Source organism: Vicia villosa, linkage group LG3, assembly GCF_029867415.1.
Source record: "Vicia villosa cultivar HV-30 ecotype Madison, WI linkage group LG3, Vvil1.0, whole genome shotgun sequence".
Taxonomy (NCBI): Eukaryota; Viridiplantae; Streptophyta; class Magnoliopsida; order Fabales; family Fabaceae; genus Vicia; species Vicia villosa.
Window position 1 is genome coordinate 27,452,984 of NC_081182.1, and position 19,363 is coordinate 27,472,346.

A 19,363-nucleotide genomic window follows, 5' to 3' on the forward strand; every position below is an offset into this window, starting at 1 on the left:
CTCTATAAATAGAGACACTTGAGAAACCGAAAATACATACCTAAATAGAAATATACAAATCTATTTTCCACCATTTTAATTATTCTAAAATCATGACATTAAGGAATTCAAAGTATCCTAAAGGAAATTCGTTGTTAATCTCAATTGCATTCAATATACTATAATTGGTGGGGGAGAATTGATCCTAAAGGTTAGTGTGAAATTCACACGCTTTGAATTTTCAAGTACGATCTTCGTCAACACCTTATTTAATTTTTATTTCTGTATGGCTATTTAATACAATTGAGTTTATATGATCATTGTTTATTTCACAATTCAATAATTCATTTATATGTATTACTAAATACATTTTATGCCGTATGAAATTGGATAATACTTCAAAGTCGTGTAGACAACTAACTTTTCATCTCATAGATCAATATCAACATAATACTCATTTTATTTTTAATCAACATTAATTGAGTTTATAAGATCATTGTTCATTTTACAATTAAGTAGTTTATTTCAAATGTACATATATATATATATATATATATATATATATATATATATATATATATATATATATATATATATATATATATATATATATATATATATATATACATTTTACACCGTATCAAACTGGACAATATTCCATAATTTCAGTGGCGGAGCCAGGAATTTTATGCAGCCTGGGCAAAAACTTTGTATCATTGATTATTCATCTGTTTTAATTTTCACACCCTATTTTTACTAATTTTGTCCCTAATTTTGCTCTGATTTTGTCTAAAAATCGACTACTAAATTGGAGGGAGTACAAAGAAAGTAGGGTTTGAGCCCGGGCGCCTGCCCGGGCTAGCTGGGCCTTGGCTCCGCCCCTGATAATTGTGTCAGCAATTAATTTTTCATCTCACAAATCACTAATATAAATTAAATTTATATGATTATTATTCATTTTATGAATAAAGATAGATAAAAATACTTTTATGTCTAGTATATTGAGTTTGATTTATTAAAATAATTTATTAAAGTATTTTTATTAATAGTTGAGTTGAAACATATATAATAATGAAGAAAAAGTATTTTGATCATCTCATAAAAAGTGTTCATTTTCTAATTTTTTAAATTTTAAATAGTTATTTATTTATAATATCAATACAATATTTGTTATTATTTCCACTACTTTATTTCTCATATTTTTAGTTTTTTAAATTATATTATTTATTTTAATTAATAAAGATATTATAATAAATAATATTAACCTTATCATTAAAATTAACTTATTAATTATTTTTTAAGAACTATTAAAATAAGATATTTTTATATTATAGAAGAAATAATAAATATTGTGTTCGTATTTTAGAAGAATAAATCACTAATTTCTTTTAAAAGAGACCATTGTATATGAGACAGGTAGACTAAAAAAAAACTGCAATTAGCCAGGTGAATTTCACCTCGCAAAACCTAAAATCACCCTGCAATGCAACAATTGCGGGGTTGACCAAATACCTCGCAAAAACGTTAGTCGCAACTTGTTGCAAGGTGATTATCACTTCGCAACTTTGCCAGGTGACTATCACTTTGCAACTTTGCCAGGTGAATTTCACCTCGCAACACTTGTCCCAGAGTTGAGCAGAACAAACCACGCGCGTCAGAGCAAAGCAGAGCACGATGTTCAAAAAAATTAAAAGAAAGTTGCGAGGTGAATTTCACCTGATAAATTTTGAATAGACAGAAAGTTGATGAATGAATTTCACCTAACAAGGTTTTTTTTACAAAAATAGTAAACTAAAATCTATTATATTATTTATTTATTTATGAAGAAACGAAAAAAACTGTATACCTAATTCTAAGAATTTCACCTACAGGTTTCTAACAATTTAACATACACATATTCTAACATTTTAAAATATTTATACACAAAATCATATAAATTTCATAAAAAAAATTCTAAAATATTATACACAAATCTAACCATCACTACTTATATGATACAAACTTCAATAAAAAATACATAATTTAAACCAGTTCATACAACCCAATATAAAATAAAAAACAATTTAATTCATATGTGTGCCTTAAATAATGGATTTGATGAAAAAACTAAAAAGAACTTTGAAACTAGCAAGTAATTTGAGTCAAGAATGTGTTGATTTGTGTTAAAAATGAAAGCTTTGAGAGATTTTGGGGGTTTTGAAATGTGGAACCATGACTAGAAGAAAGAGAATGAATGAATAAAATTTGTTGAATCTGGAATGTGAGAAAGGAAACTGAAGTTGTGGTGTTTAAAGAAAACCTGCGAGGTGAAAAACACCCAGCAACTTTTAGAATCGCTGAGACTTGTTAGGTGATTTTCACCTCACAATTTTTGTGTCAGTCAAACGCCCACCTGCCACACTGTGCCATCGATAATTGTCAGACATAATTTCCCCCCAATTTTTTTAAAACATAGTTGCAGGGTGTTTTTCACCTAGCAACTTTCTTTTCAAAAATTTTAAACTTTCCACCGTCTGTTGCGAGATGGAAAAATATTTATTTATTTACGATGTGAAATACACCCCGCAAGTGCATTAATTTGCAAGGTGACTAACACCTGACAAACTCACCCTGCTAATATGATGTTTTCTTGTAGTGAGTATTTTAAAACAGTTCTTTTGAAATTTAATTAAACAAATTTTATGAAATTTTGGTGAATTTAATCCTTAGAAATACTCTTTTCATTTCAAATTATAAAACATTTAGAATCTTACTTACCTATTAAAAAACATAATTAATTTTGTATGAAAAACATAAATTATATATAATTGGATACTATTAATTTTAATTAATAAAATATAAAAGTTAAATAATATATATATATATATATATATATATATATATATATATATATATATATATATATATATTACATATCTCATTTTTTGTTTTTATATATAAATGAATCACTAAAAATGTCACTTACATATACAATTATAACACGAGAGAAATATTTGATTGTCACTTATCAAAACACTCAAAAAGTTCTTGATGTGTACAATTCATATATAGAACATATATTTCTAACTAATCCATTAATTAAATTTAGTATATGTTTAAAAAGAGTTTTCAAATTTAATATATGTTTAAAAAGAGTTTTCAACAAATTCACGGTAGAATAATTTTTATATTATTTTAAAGTTATGTCAACTATTAGTTCATTAAAAATAATTAAAATATCTTTAAATTGAATTTTTTTCAAGTGTATTTTTAATTCGTTAAGTTTAATTTTTTTCATATATTCTAAGTAAAAAAATTGAGAGACAAGGTGGTGGTGCGAAGTTTTTACATCGTTCCACCTTCTAATTCTTTTGGAGTCGTTTATTTTTTTACCAATGGCAACACTGTTTAGTTGTTGTTTATAGAGAGGTTCGACTCTAACACTATATTAAATTTGTGGCTTGATTATTAGAAATGTGATATACTCTATTCAATCGACTATTGGTATTTTTTAATTTGTGAAAATTCTATGAATTTTGTGGTATTGCTTTGTAGGTTTTTTGTTGTTGTGCAACTACTCCGTATGTTGTTGTTGTACTTGTCAAATCGTTCATCGATTCATTTTCTATTTTTGAAAGTAGATTGGAAACCTTAGTTATTGATTTGATATTAGTTTTATTAGATGCATTGATGGTTTGTTGTCGTTTCCTCATCATTCTCATATTTGAAATGATAGAACATAATTAAAGCCAATTTAGGAGATTGATCGACTCAATTGACAAAATTTTAATGAGCTTTACTAAGATAAAATTTAATTTTATCAATCAATTGGAAGAATCCTCAAATAGCTCACTTATTAGTCATGTATCTATTAGAGAATCATACATTTTGAATGAATAATTTTCACAATATAATGTAGTAAAATGAATTGCATTTGATAATAATCCAAATCAATAATTAATATAGTTTTTTGTATAAAAAAAATCACTCACATTTGTTTGGCTTGATCCATAAAAGTAAAATATAAATTAAATAATATATTATTTTTCATAATGTTAAACATATTTTGATTATGTAAATTTATTTCGATCATACTAAAAATATTTATAATTGATTAATACAAAATAACAAAAATATAAGTATTTGTCATCAATAATTATGAGTAAAATGTAAAATAATTTTTAATTAATGTATAGTACAAGTGAGAAAATATTCATAATTGAAGAGTATAAAAAGACAAATATTTATAAATTGTTACATTAAAAATTGTGCCACCAATATTTATTATTGGTTAATATAAAAAACACAAGACTTATATTTTATTTACCAATACATAATCTAATATGTCGACAAATACAAAACACTTATTTGTCATAAGTTAAAAAATTATTTGATATTTATTTGTCATTGACAAATATATATATATATATATATATATATATATATATATATATATATATATATATATATATATATATATATATATATATATATATATATATAAATTAATTTATTTTTACATATAGCGTATAAGAGACTACAGGACAAATCGGTTTTTTAATAATATCAAAAAAACAAGGAATCAATATTATCACTAAAACATAATAAAAGTAGAAGAAAAATATTTAAATATCAAAATAAAGCTTCTTTAAATTTACAAAATTTAATATTAATAATTTATAACATATATTTCAACAAAACCATGATAAATATAATCATTTCTTTCGATTATATTAAAAGATAGACAATATCTCAGTTACTACTATTTATATTAAAACTATATTAGTTTTATATTAAAACTATATTAATTAAATTCTATGTATCGTTTATTTAATTAATAAAATATATTTATATTCTTATTAGTTTTCTTTAAAATAACACACTCTCTCCCTGATCTTTAGAAAAAAATTAAAATTAAAATTTTAATTAAAAATAAACATAAAATTAAAAAAAATACAATGATAATATAAAATAATTTTATATTATCTATTATATAAGAAAATTTAATGTTCTTGAAAATACTATAATGTCCCTCCTTCCATTTTGACTTGCCACATGTTAACTCTCTTTATCATCCTTTCTACTTTTCATCATTTTCTCTTTCATTCTATTCTTTTATTTAATACTCCTTATCTCTCTTTTTCTACTTTATTTTCTATTCTTTCTATTTAATATTCCCTAACTCTTTTTTTTTAAGGACACACTCTCTCTCTCTCTCTCTCTCTCTCTCTCTCTCTCTCTCTCTCTCTCTCTCTCTCTCTCTCTCTCTCTCTCTCTCTCTCTCTCTCTCTCTCTCTCTCTCTCTCTCTCTCTCTCTCTCTCTCTCTCTCTCTCTCTCTCTCTCTCTCTCTCTTCCCATCTTCTCTTTTCTTTCTCTCTACTCTCTCTTTTAGGGTTAGTGCATCTTTCACATTCTTCATTGTTATTTTCTTCATTTTTCTTCATTCTCTCATTTATTTACATATCATCTCTTTATTTTTATCAATGTATTACATCTTTGTGATTCTTTTTTTATTTTTTTAGGTGGTAGATCTACTTCAAAATGAAAACTAAATATTAAAAGTGTAAGTTTCATCATTTTTAATTTTCTCAGGCTGTAGATCTACATTAAAAGTGTAAGCTTTAACATAAAAGTTTTATCTTTTTCACATTCTTAACACTTTTTTCACTTATTTGATTTTTTCAGGTTGTAAATCTATCAAAACAAATACAAACACATAGTACTTTTAGATTATAGATCTATATTAAAAATGTCAACTTTAACACAGAAGTTTTCTCTTTTTCATCTTATTAACCCTTTTGTTATTTCATTTATTTTTTTTGCAGGTTATAAATCTATTGAAACAAAGAGGAACACAATACTGAAACAATAGCATTGACAATATTTGTGAAAATATAAATTATGGTTGTTAATTTTATATCAGATCTATTATTTTAAATATGTTAATTTCAGATATGTTATTTTTATATCATATATGTAACCATATGTGTATTTTTAGTAATATAAATATATTTTTTTCCATTTTCGATATTCATGACAAAACTTTTTTTTTATCTTTTTAATATATTTAGCATATTTTTTGTTTTTTGAGATTGTAGATCTACCGATAAAAAGATAGAAAAAGTTAAGCAACCTTAACATCTTTTTCATTTCTTTTGAGTTTTATTAAATTTTTTATCTTCTATTTTAAGATTTATTATATATTTTTTTAAATATTATAAAAATGAATAAGTGTAACTATTTTTTTAAGGCTTAATTACTCTTTTAGTCCCGTAACTTAATTTATTGTTTCAGTTTAGTCCCACAAATTTAAAACGTTTCATTAGCCTCCTTCAAACAGTCTCCGTTAGTCAGTTAAATCCATTCTGTGAACAAACGTTAAAAAAAGATTATGTGGCATTTAGTAATATGATGTGTCAATTATGCATATACTGATGTGTCACAAATAGTAACCTCATTTCCTCAAGCTTTTCGTTTCAAGAACTTCATTTTCTCATTCTCCTCATTTCCATAATTTGTCTCAGAAACCCTAGCAGATGCAAAGAAACCCTCAGGCTGAAGACGAAGATTGTTTCCAGTAACTCATTTGCAGGCTAAGGTACGTGGATATCCCTCTTCATTTCTGTAATACGGTGAACTGACTTTTTATCGATATGTGCGGTTAAGCAAGAGTCGCCACCGACTTTTATTTTATCCAATTTTAGGAAAGGCTAAAAGAACAGGAAAAGACCTTTTAAAAAGATTTTGAGTTCGGGGGGTAATTTATGCAAAGGGAAGGTGTAAGGCACCCTTTGCATCCATGGTTATCCATGGGCTCTTAATTGCTTAGCTCACTTGTTTGTTTGAATTGTTTGAAAAGGAGGTGTGAAAAAGTAGAAACTTTGAAGAAGAACTTTAGCTTGTAAATAAGCGTAGTCTTTTTGAATTTGATTTTGAAAAGAGTGGAAAAAGAGTTTTGAATTTAGAGCAAGCAATTAATAGCAACTACCCTAAGTTAGAAAAATTGTTCTTTTAGTCTTTCGGGCGAAAGGATCTATCCATACCATAAGAGGGCAGGAAGTCTTTCAATTGGATGTTTGAAGGGTCATCGAAGTATCGTTCGCCATAAGACTGTCCCTTGCCATAAAGAGGGCAGGTAGTCTAAGGGAAGGATATAATAGTCATTTAAGGCATCATGCGAGGATACCTTAGCAATAGGGACAAATTATTTACCGAAGCAACATCGAGGGAGTTTCAATAACTTTGAAGGCGACAGGCAACATTGCTTTAGGTATCCTCGGAGTCGAGGGACTTGACTATTTAGTACACTTAAAGGCAACAAGGCAACAGGCAACAAAGGCAACCAGAGGAATTACCCTAAAGGTGTGTGGGTGGCACAATCACGTGGTTCAGTTCAAATATTTTATCTTGTATAGTTAGTGATCTAACGTTTGATTAATAGTCTTGCACTCCCTAATTTACTAACCACGCAGTAATATAATAATACAATTTAAGTGCCTTCAAGGCCAATCAATACAACTGGTAAACAGTTACATAAGAATAGGGGAAAGGGGACAATGAAACCAGCGGATCCCCAATGGGGTTTGACTTAAGTAATAATGAGAATAGGGTTTAAGATTACCAACATTCGTAGCTTTGACAAACCTTTAGCTTCGATTGATGAAGGTAGATAGGTAGAGGTTTGCCTTGAGCATGAAGCATTGACCCTGACCATTAAAGAGTTGACAAAAGAAAAAGAAAGCAGTGAGTGTAGGCGAAATTCGTTATATTTGAAGGCAACATTAATTTTAGGCAAAAGGCAAAAATAAAATTAAAAATGATATTTTAAAGAAAAAAGGAAATGGAAACTTAGCTTTTGATTTGGCGGCGCGTAGTCGGAGCTTTGACTAACCCTGAAAATCAGGCATGAAAGAGAAAAAGGTTAGTGCATGAGTGATCTATAAACCCTAAAAGGTTTACAAACCCTGAAGGTTTATTAAGAAAACTGATTGTGACCTACAAGGCTTGTAAGGCTAAAATATGGTTAGTGGAGGACACCTACCAACAGTGATTAGTTGTCATATTAAAATCAGGATTTTAAGGCATAAACTAAATTATTTAATTTGCCCCAAAAATAAATATTAATTAAAAACCTTAATAAAATTATTATTGTAAAATAAATTTTAATATTATAGGGAAAATCAAGTTATCAATAAAAAAATAAATTTATAAAAAAAAACATTATTTATCTAGTAGAAACAAAATTTTTAGAAACATAAATAAATTAAAAGATAAAAAAACAGTTTTTAAATGAATTTAAAAATAAAAAGAGAATAGGATTTATTAGAAAAAACTTAGCTCTGGGGCGCTGATCTGGTGTGGCAGGGGCCTTGAGGCTCTATGGTAGGCCTGCGCATCTGGAGCCCTTGGATCTGAAGAGAACAAGATCTGATGGTATTGGCGTGAAGGTGTATGGTGTGTTCCTGCTGAACGAGAAGTATAGAATCTGCAACTGCACAATTCATAAAAATATTATTGTCTGCATTGGGGGTTGAACCGGCGCCCCCTTTATCATTATCTCCTTGCCTTGCCATCAGTGCTGCACTTTTTTAGTCATTAATATTATAGTAAACAAAATTTAAATACAAAAATATAAATAATTGGACAAAGTCAAAGATTCCGGATCCTGGGCCCCACAGTCTTACACAACACCCAATGAAGATGAGAGAGAGAGACTCGGTTTGTTGACCGACCAATAGGAATACATGGATGTGGCACGCGTGGACATCGAACGGTCAACCATACTGTTCATCTCCTTCTTTAATTCACCTGCGGAAATACCTATGGCTTTTGATGAGGACTTTCCTGCGGATTCTCCATGAATTCCTCCTCCGATTTCCTGCACACGCAAAACTCAAACAAACGCATGGATACGAATGATATGGACGCCCAGATCTAATAATTGAATGATCACAAGCCTAATGGTGCAATCTTTTTGGACGGAAACGGCCTCTTTACGTGAAAACGAAAGATGAATGTTTCCTTGCCCTAACAATGGCACTCTTCGCCTTAGGCTCCAAAGCTTCGTATTTAGGATTCAAACCTTCTCTAAATGACACCAGGAACTTTAAGAAGACGATTGGATGATTTATGGGCTTCAAGACTCCTTGGATAATGCACACGAAATTTGCACTTGTTCTTGAGTCTTTGCTCTTCGAAACCCTAGCCTTTTTCCACCAATTTTCGTCCAATTTTTTCTCCTATTTTCGTCCTCCCCTTATTCTGATATTGTGGAGTGTATTTATGTGTGAGAATTAGGTCATGCATGGGCTTGGTCCTTGAGTTATTGGAAAAAGAAAATATTTGTTTTAAAAATCATTCTAAATCTTTCCAAATTTGCATGATATCTTTTCCGCGGTGTTTTCCACGAATTTAGACTCTCCCATGTGATTATTTGGATCATCTTGATTGATTTCAATTGATTAAAAATCAAATCTTTGATTAAAACTAATTTTTATATTTTATAATAATTTATTCCATATTTAAATGAACTAAAATTCAAGTAAATGAAATAAATATTGTAAATATAAAATAATTAATTTAAAGATTATTTTAAGGCCCGTGGACAAGTTTGGAATGCATCTTTTAGGCCCATTAGTCCAACAACATCAATTTGTGCAATTAGGGCTTGAAATTTGGCATGAGGATTATTTGGAGCATGTGAGAGACCATGAAGTCCATTGGAGATATCAGAACCTGACTTTTCTTTGAGAAAAGCAAAACCCTAGTTCATAGACACTTGTTTTAGGAGATAGGTAGCTTGAGCAATTGGAGATCTTTTGAGCATTTGAAAGGTGAAATGAGATGGGCAAATTTTGGGGTATGACAATTTCGTTTTCATAATTGTCGTTATTAGCTTGCTGTCTTCTCCGTAGTCTCACGTATTCCTTATTCGTTGTGATTAGGTCATGAGTGATCGGTTTGAGTGTGTCGTACATCATGGGGGTGTGTTTACTGAGTTCAATAGGTTAGGTTATGATGGGTTAGAGGAGATTTGGGGGGTTGACCCGGATTATTGGAGCTATTTCGAGGTTATGGATAGTTTAAAAGAACTAGGGTACCCAAAAGTAGATAGTTTGTGGTATTACGATGCAATGGATGACAATGAGTTAGTGATGTTGAATGACGACACAGGAATAACTAAAATGAAAGTTATTGCATTGATTAATGGGAATGTGCATCTATATGTCATGCATCCAGTTGAAGCAGAAGCAGAAGTAATTAATGAGGATGTGGATGAATTGAATAATGCTGCTATAGTAGGAACTTTTGATGAGTTGGGGACCATTGAAGACTTGAATAACCTAGGTGACAATGTTGATGAAGGAGGGCCCACTGGTGTAGAAGAATCAGCCAACCAAGAAGATCCTTTTGGGGAATTTAATAAGGATGGGACCACTGGGAACTCAAATGAGAATGTTAACTTTGAGGGGGACATTGTGTCTGTTGATGCTATAGTGGATATCACTTTAGATGGGACCACTGAGGCTGTTGAATTTGACCAAATAGCTGAGGGACTAGTTGGTAACCACAATGATACAGAAGGACTAAATAGTAACAAGGAATCTGAGGAGAAGGACAAAGGTGCCAAGAAACCCAAGGTTGGAAGACCAAGAAAACAAAAGGTGGTGGAAGAGGAAGTTGAAGGCAATGGTTTATTTGATGATGATTGTGAAGCTGAGGTTAATAAACAGAACTTTAGAGGTTTGAGTGATTCTGAGGAGTATGATACTGATGAGTTGCCACTTGACTATGATAGTGAAGATGATGAGGTTATAAGAGATGATTTTCCAACTTTCAAACTTCCCAAAAAAATGGATGATTACAAATGGGAATTAGGGACTTATTTTGCTTCTAGTGAAGACTTTAAAGAAGGAATTAGAACTTATGCCATACACTCAGGTAGAAATCTCCAATTTAAGAAAAATGATAGGAAGAGAATGAGAGTCATATGTAAGCAAGGATGTCCATGGGAGTCATATTGTGCAAGATTAGCAGACAAAAAGACATGGCAGCTGAGAAAGATTGTTGACAATCACACATGTAGCAGAGACTATAAGGTTAGGTTTTTGAATTCCAAATGGTTGGGCAAAAAGATTACCAGTACTGTGAGAGAGAATCCTGACTTGAAGCTGAGGGATATCATGGAGAAAACAAAACAAAAGTGGAATGTAGGGATCAATAAGACACTTGCATACAGAGCTAAGTCAATTGCAGTTGACATTGTAGATGGTTCTTTTAGGGATCAATATACAAGAATCCATGATTATGGACATGAGCTTTTAAGGTCCAACCCTGGTTCAACTGTGGTTATTAGTAGTCAACCTTGCCAACCAAGTCAAGGTGGATGGGACAACACTGAGAATATTGATAGGCCTTTGAATCCACACTTCCAAAGGATGTATATCTGCTTCAAAGCTTGCAAGGACAGTTTCTTCAAGTGTAGACCTATTATAGGTTTGGATGGATGTTTTTTGAAAGGCTACTATGGGGGACAAATCCTTGCAGCAATTGGGAGGGATCCTAATTGTAACACCCGTATATTTTAATTTTTAATTTAAATGGAAATTTAATTAATAATTAGAATTATTTGTGGTTTTGGGATATTAATTGGGAAAGGATGGTTATGGTGTTGGGCCATGTGTAATGTTAAGGAATGAGGGGGTGTTATGTTAGTAAAGGCTCTATTCTAATTAAAAGGTTATTTTATAAAATAATAAGGAATTGAGAATAAGAGAGAGGAATGTGAAAAGAGTTTGGAACACGAAGAACGTGAAAGAGGAGCAATGGAGGGAGAGACCAATCAAGAACTCTTGGCTAAGGTAAGGGGGACTCTTCCGGTTAATTTCTATTATGTGATTATGGGTAATAGGATGGATTAACGTATGATTCGATTCGATTGGGTATATTGGGATTTGATATTGTTAGGTATGTTATGATTTGGGATAATTGATGAATTTGTATAGATTGTTGGTTATTGGTGTGTTGTTTTGATGTATAATGATGTGTGATGAGAAATTCGATGATTATATGTCTGTCTGCGATGTCTGGAATCGTTTTTGGGTGAAAAGGATGTGAAATCGCAGATTCTGAATGCAGACCCGTAATTCTGCAAAATCGCCAGGCCGCGCCGCGAACCTCTGTTTGCGCCGCGAGCCGTTGGGCAGAAAACCAGGAAGTTGTGATACGCTCAGGTCGCGCCGCGTCCATGTGTTGGCGCCGCGAAGGCGTACTTGTTTTCTCGTATCGCGCCGCGTGCATGAGTTGGCGCCGTGAACGTGTTTGTGTGGTTCAGGTCGCGTCGCGAACTTTGGTTGCGCCGCGTGCTGTAGCGATAGTTATTTCTTGGGAAAGTTAGATGATGTGTAACTTTCGAACCGCAGGTCTGTTTTTAGTGTCGTTTCGAGTACGATGAATCTTATGAGATAGCCTACGTGTTTAAACGATGGAATGAGGTGTGAATCCAATTATTTTTAAATATGATTTTATTTCTTGGTGAATGATGTATTGTACATATATGTGATGAGATGTGTTAAATACATGTTATGTTGAAATATTAATCATGTGACGATTTGCTTAATTGGATGATGTATTGTTGACATGTATGATGAAATGTGACAATATGAGATGTTGTTTTGAAAACATTACGATGTGATGATTGTTGAGAATTATATGATGATGATTGATGATTTGTGAATATTAATATGCTGTTAATATTAATATGTTGATTGTGGTGAATGTATGTGAATGATTGAATGATGCTTGGACATGTACATACTTGTTTGTGATGATATTGGTGAGATGAAATGAGACGATGTTAAGCATCGGATCGGTGATGATATAAGTATGTGATATGTGTGCATTCATTCGTAAATCATTTACATTGGATCCCGTTGATGAGTGGATCGTTGGTGGCTAATTCCCATTGTGCGGAGATTAGTAAGCGGTCATCGTGTGCCCATGGGGGTGTGAGCGATGAGGTTAGTCGTGTGCCCATGTGGGGTGTGAGCGACTTGAAGGGCAGTATCGCAGAGAGAAGTCCTGTGAATATGATTCACGAATTTTGGTACCACATGCATAGTGTCAGTTGTGTCATATGCATTTTGTCATAACATGATTGTATGGATTTCTGTGTTTGTGTTGTAATCTATTATTGTGTGAATTGACGAATAATAGATGTGAATCTGAATATATGACAAATTGGGTGAATGATATATTATGATGTTTTGTTGCTTATGAATGCATAACATTGATTAATTGAGAATGAGACTCACCCTTACTGTTGACATTTTCAGATTGAGGATAGCTGCTTTCGACTTGGTGAGGATTAGCTCATAAGTCGGTCTAGTTGTTTTGTCGGTGTCATGCTCTGATAGATGTAACACTGGGAACGCGATGTTTTGAGTTTCGATTATAACTCTATTGTTTATTTTATTTGAAGTCTGATACATTAACAATGTAATGTTGACTTGATGATTTAATTCCGCTGTGTAAACATGATTTTTATCTAATGAGTTATAATTCAGATGTTTCAGTGAATGCATGACATATGCCGAACGTATGTTTTCTTTTATTTTTGAATTGTGACACCCTTTGCATGTTTACTCTGATTTAATTTTGTTAATTGCCGTGGGGTATTAGAGGGGTGTTACACTAATGATCAAATGCTGCCCATAGCATATGCTGTAGTTGAGGGAGAAACCAAAGAATCTTGGAGCTGGTTCTTGGAATTATTAACAACTGATTTGGGAGGTGTCAGAATATGCAAGACATACACATTTATAAGTGATCAACAGAAGGTTAGTACTAATACTTTTATTCTCTTATTTAGATTGTTACATGCTCTAACCTATATGAGTTTGATACAGGGTTTGTTACCCGCACTTGAAGAGTTGCTACCAGGAGTTGATCAAAGGTTTTGTGTTAGGTAAACATATTCCTTGTTCTGTAAACACTAATTCTGATTGTCATCATATTCAGGTAGTTAATAAACATATTCCTTGTTCTGTAAACACTAATTCTGGCTAGGTAGTTATTCTGATTGTGTTAGGTAAATATTTATTCTAATTGGTTGTTATTCTGATTAGGTAGTTATTCTGATTGTGTAGTTATTCTGGCTAGGTAGTTATTCTGGCTAGGTAGTTATTCTGGCTAGGTAGTTGTTCTATAAACATATTTGTGTTACGTAAACATTTATTTTGATTGGTTGTTATTCTGATTAGGTAGTTATTCTGATTGTGTAGTTATTCTGATTGTGTGAGTAGGCACCTATATATTCTGATTGTGTAGTTATTCTGTTTGTGTACAAATATATTTGGTTGAGTAGGCACTTATATAGCAATTTCAAGAAGAAGTTTCCTGGTGTCAAATTAAAGGAGTTGATGTGGAAGGCTGCCTATGCAAGTCATCCAAATGCTTGGGAGAAAATTATGAGACAGATTAAAGATGAGAATAAGGATGCCTTTAATCACATTTGGAAGATCCCACCTAGGTTCTGGAGTAAATCAATGTTTAAAAGTGGTCTAAAATGTGACACTTTGGTGAATAATATGTCTGAAGCATTTAACTCTGTCTTTGTAACTGCAAGAGCCAAGCCCATTGTGACTATGCTTGAAGAGATTAGGGTGTATCTGATGATGAGATGGGAGTCTAACAGGAAAAGGATTGCAAAATATAATGATACTATTCTGCCCAATATCAGAAAGCAGTTGGCAAAACAATCTCAACTGACTAACTATTGGATGGTTAGGTAATTTTCTTTCTTAACTCTGACCTGATACATGAAGTAGATTAATTGTGACCTGATGCATGAAGTAACTCTTATGTATTGTATTCCTTTATTTGTAACAGGCGTGCAGGTGAGGTAGAATATGAGGTTAGGCACATAACAATCATAGAAGAAAAGTATTCTGTGAATCTGTCAAAGCATGAATGTTCATGTAGAATATGGATGCTGACTGGGCTACCATGCTGTCATGCATATGCATGTTTGAAGGATCAACGATTAGAAGTAGATGATTTTGTTCCTGATTATTACAAAAAGGAGTGCTATGAAGCATGCTATACTCCTGTGATACATCCGGCCAATGGAGCTACTCTTTGGACCAAGACAGATGCTGTTGACCTACAACCACCTCCTATAAAAAGACAACCTGGTAGACCCAAAAAGAAAAGGAACAAAGAGGCTGGGGAACAAGTAAGAAGTGCAACACAGCTTAAAAGGGCAAAGTTTGGTATCAAGTGTAGTAGGTGCAATAAGGATGGCCACAATAAGGCCACTTGCAAGTTGCCACCAACTGTGACTACTACTACTGCTCCATCAAGCCAACAAAATGAGACCACTGCTCCATCAAGCCAACAACCAACAACAAATGTTTCTTCTGGTGCACCAACAACAACTGTTTCTTCTGCTGCACCAACAACAACAACTGTTTCTTCTGCTACACCAACTGCAAGCTCATCTCAGCAACCACCCAAAAAGAAAAAGAGACTTCAAAAGGGTCCCAAAAAGCAAGTTGCAAGTCAGCCCTAAGTTTTAACTGCCACTTTTGTGCTGTGAATTAATGTCTCTTTTGTGTACTAGGTTTTAACTGTCTTTTTTTTGTGCTGTGTTGACATTGGCTTATAATGCCACCTTTTGTGTACAATGACTAAGGCTTTTAACTACCACCTTTTGTGTACAATGACTAAGGCTTAAAAATGCCACCTTCAATGTAACTTTCTTTTGCAAAATTCTATTGAAAATTGATACCAATTATGCAATTGACCTTGCTTCATACAGATTTATTAAAACTGCTCCTATCTTGCTAAAATTTTAGACATTCTTCACATATATATGTTGGTATTTTAATTGCCACCTTATAGATGTCATAACACATTATTCTCTAAAACATAAAACTGATACAACTATAAACAATATTATCTATTTATAGATGTCATAAAACAATTCATAACACATAAATTGGATACAATACATAACACTTAAACTGATAAAACAAAACATTACACATAAAACTGATACATTGTGTCTCTTGAAAACTGCTACATTGTGTCTGATGAAAACTGATACCAAACCAATTCATTACAATATTTCTCACAACACCAAAACATTACACATTAAGCTCATACAAGTTACAAACCTAACCCCAAAACAACAATACACATTAGGCTCGTACACTAACCAATCTAAAAGAAAATTGTTACAAAAATAACATTACACATTAAGCTCATTATTCCAAGAATTATAGCCACTTTCAACCATCCCCTAGTGTTGTTGATCTCTTTCTTAAATTTCTGAATTTTCTCCTTTTGCCTCTGGATCTTCAAATCCCTTTCATCAATAATGTCGTCCTCGAACCATTTGAAGAAATTACAGCCCTTATTCACATGGTTTCGGAAATTTCGGCACCCCCAAAACTTTTTCCCAAAATTCACACTGTTCATGTCGCCCACAGTACGCAGAACACATTCGTCTTGGCAAAAACATTCCTTCCTCTTGTTTCTGCGAATGACGGACGTTGTATTAGAATCACAACTTGACATTGACATTAGAAACAAGTATGAAACAAGAAGAAGTTGAAAGAAGAAGAAGTTGAAAGAAGAAGATGAATATAGAAAGGAGAAGAAGATGGAGCTCTAAGAAGAAATACATATATTTGATCAAAGAAAACCCTAGATATAATAAAGATATATCGTGTGCTGACTCATGGAAACAGGTGGCATGCCACTGTGGCAATAACAGACGGTGTAAACCTGGACTCACGGAATGGGATCTAATTTGTTAACGGGGCAAATACTAAGGGACTTTAATGTTACCTTTTTTAATTGTGGGACTGTTTCGTAACTCAAAATTATCTTATGGGACTGAGGGACTAATTATGCCTTTTTTTAATGATCTAAACATTAAGAAATTGAGATGGGAAATAAAGTGAGATGAGCATTTGGAGAGAGAATAAAATGAGATGTGATGTTGTTTCTCTTTAAAAAATGTTCTATTATTTCTTTTAATTTAATGTCATTCATCATTATTATAATAATGATTAATATTATTGGCATCATTATAATAACAATTAAGTTTTATTAGACTCATAAATTTTATAAATACGGACAATAGTGTACTAATATAGAATGCATGAGTAATATATATATATATATATATATATATATATATATATATATATATATATATATATATATATATATATATATATATATATATATATATATATATATAATGAGGTTCCAAAAAAAGCATTATTATTGAATTAAGATTTTTTATTGTAAACTTATTATTATAAATAACATGATTTATTTGGTATGATATATTTAACATTTGGATTTGAAAAAATATTTGAAAGCTATATACATTTATTGGACATGACATAAAGCTTTGCATATAAAGCTGTATAAATGCTTTATATTTTTCAATCATGGTTATGTTTCCCATGTCTTGCCCTATTTGAATTATAGCTATGAAAGTCTAATACATCCATTTACAAATTGCAGTAACTAATAATTGTAAATGTTATTTTTATTACATTCAAAGAATTATATGGAAACTAAAAAAAGTTATAGTTTTTATTACATACTAGTGTCTTACCCGTGCGTTCGCACGGGTACCCGTCTGTCTCGCGCATTGGGTTTTAGGGCACTTTAATAAAATAGGGAATATATATATATATATATATATATATATATATATATATATATATATATATATATATATATATATATATATATATATATATATATATATAAGGTAAGTTCATATTATAAGGTAAAATATTTTAAATAGGTTAAAAATACCTGTTGGACCTTATAGTTGGTTAATTTATCTAAGTTAATAGGACAATAAAGTTTATTGGGCCTTAGAATTCTAGCCTTGGTGCAGAAAACCTATTTTTATTGTTAGACCTAATTTGTTAATAGGCCCAAAAAAGAATCCTATTATTGGTATTGTTACATAACGCTGGAATTTAAAATGAAAGTAACGTTGGATTCATAAGCAATCAAAGAGTCTGTCTTTGGCATTGTTGGTGTAAGAAACGCAGGGTTGGGTGATAAGTGTGAAGAACAAAATGTCGCAGCCAATAAGGTATGTGCATGTGTTACTGTTTGTGTTGTTTGCAGAGTTTATCATAAGATATTCATCCATTTAGAGGTCGCAATGTTGTTTTGATTCCAGTTCACCCGATAGGTTGGAGTTGCAAACTCCATGGAAGCGGCTCACAGTTGAGAGGATACTGAGTGGGTCACAGGAGAATGATGATGTTATGGAGGAATGGAAGAAACAACATGAAAGATTGAATCGTGTCGACGATGCCGGTAAAGTTTCTGTAGAGGCTGCCAGGATTGTTGAAAATAAAGGGTAATCTTATAGTTTAATTTTGTTTTTTGTATTGAATTCCATTTAACCTCTACAAAATTGAATGTGTTTCCGGAATAATGAGTTACAACTTAGTTTAATAAATAGTTTGTATGTTATTGTGTTGAAGGGATGATGGAGATGGAATTGAATACATAATGATATCTTCTGATAGTGAGAGGTAAAGTTTATTTATAAGTGATAGGGAATATATTATCGTTATAGGTATATTGATGCTGTTGTGTTTGCATTGTGTTGTAAATGTGGTCTTAATTTCAGGGAAATGAGTCCTGTACAGGAAGAGTTCGAAGAAGCGTACTGGACTCATGAAGTTCATGATGTAAAGAAGTTTTGCTCAAATGTTATGGTAAGCAGTGTTCAAAGTCTATAGTTGTTGGCACACTGGTGTTATACAGAGATGTAATGTAACTGATATTGTATGTCAATGAGTGCAGTATATTCCTGCAGAAATAGTAGAGAAATGTGGGCTTGCTGGAATGTCAGAGATTACCCTCAATGATGTGGACAACGGGTACCCATATGAGTGCAATGTGAAGAAGAGGCCAAAAAAAATGAAACATATTTGTATGGAGAATGGTTTGACTATGTAAGGGCAGCGGAACTGAAAGTAGGTGATAAAGTGCACTTTGTGATTTATTACCCGCCGGTGTTAGATATTATGGTAACAGTGGAGCGCAGTGGTGATCGTTGATAGAGTTGTTGGTTAGGCAATGTTTGTGGTGGATGTATAGGGCCGTTTTTTAGCAGTTTGGTTTGTATGGGATTTATGGTTTTGTTTTTTTTGTAATGGTGGATGTGAACCAAGATTAACAATTATGGCACTATGTATGGTTTTAAATTAAATATTATCAATTTTGGTTGTAAGTTTCATGGAATGAGCCGAATCTGCCATGGTTTTTATGCAAAATTGATTACCATTCTGTTTTAAAATTAAGTATTGTTTATTATAAGTATTGAACAGGATATCTATTAAACTTGAT

At 31.7% G+C, this 19,363-nt stretch overlaps 1 protein-coding gene across 1 annotated transcript; it reads left to right on the top strand.

Moving 5' to 3' along the window:
• Positions 1–13,662: 13,662 nt before the first annotated feature.
• On the top strand, positions 13,663–15,530 carry LOC131657763 (uncharacterized). The gene is made up of 4 exons (XM_058927125.1): positions 13,663–13,797; positions 13,867–13,925; positions 14,325–14,747; positions 14,849–15,530. Exons 1-4 carry the CDS (start codon positions 13,663–13,665, stop codon positions 15,528–15,530), a joined length of 1,299 nt encoding a protein of 432 aa, XP_058783108.1.
• Positions 15,531–19,363: the final 3,833 nt, after the last annotated feature.

What these genes read in the sequence shown, in the direction of transcription:
- LOC131657763 (XM_058927125.1), top strand. Translation starts at nt 13,663, where the DNA reads ATGCTGCCCATAGCATATGCTGTAGTTGAGGGAGAAACCAAAGAATCT. An exon ending in GATCAAAGGTTTTGTGTTAG is followed by an intron (nt 13,926 to 14,324) that starts GTAAACATATTC and finishes TTGGTTGAGTAG; the next exon opens with GCACTTATATAGCAATTTCA. An exon ending in ACTAACTATTGGATGGTTAG is followed by an intron (nt 14,748 to 14,848) that starts GTAATTTTCTTT and finishes TATTTGTAACAG; the next exon opens with GCGTGCAGGTGAGGTAGAAT.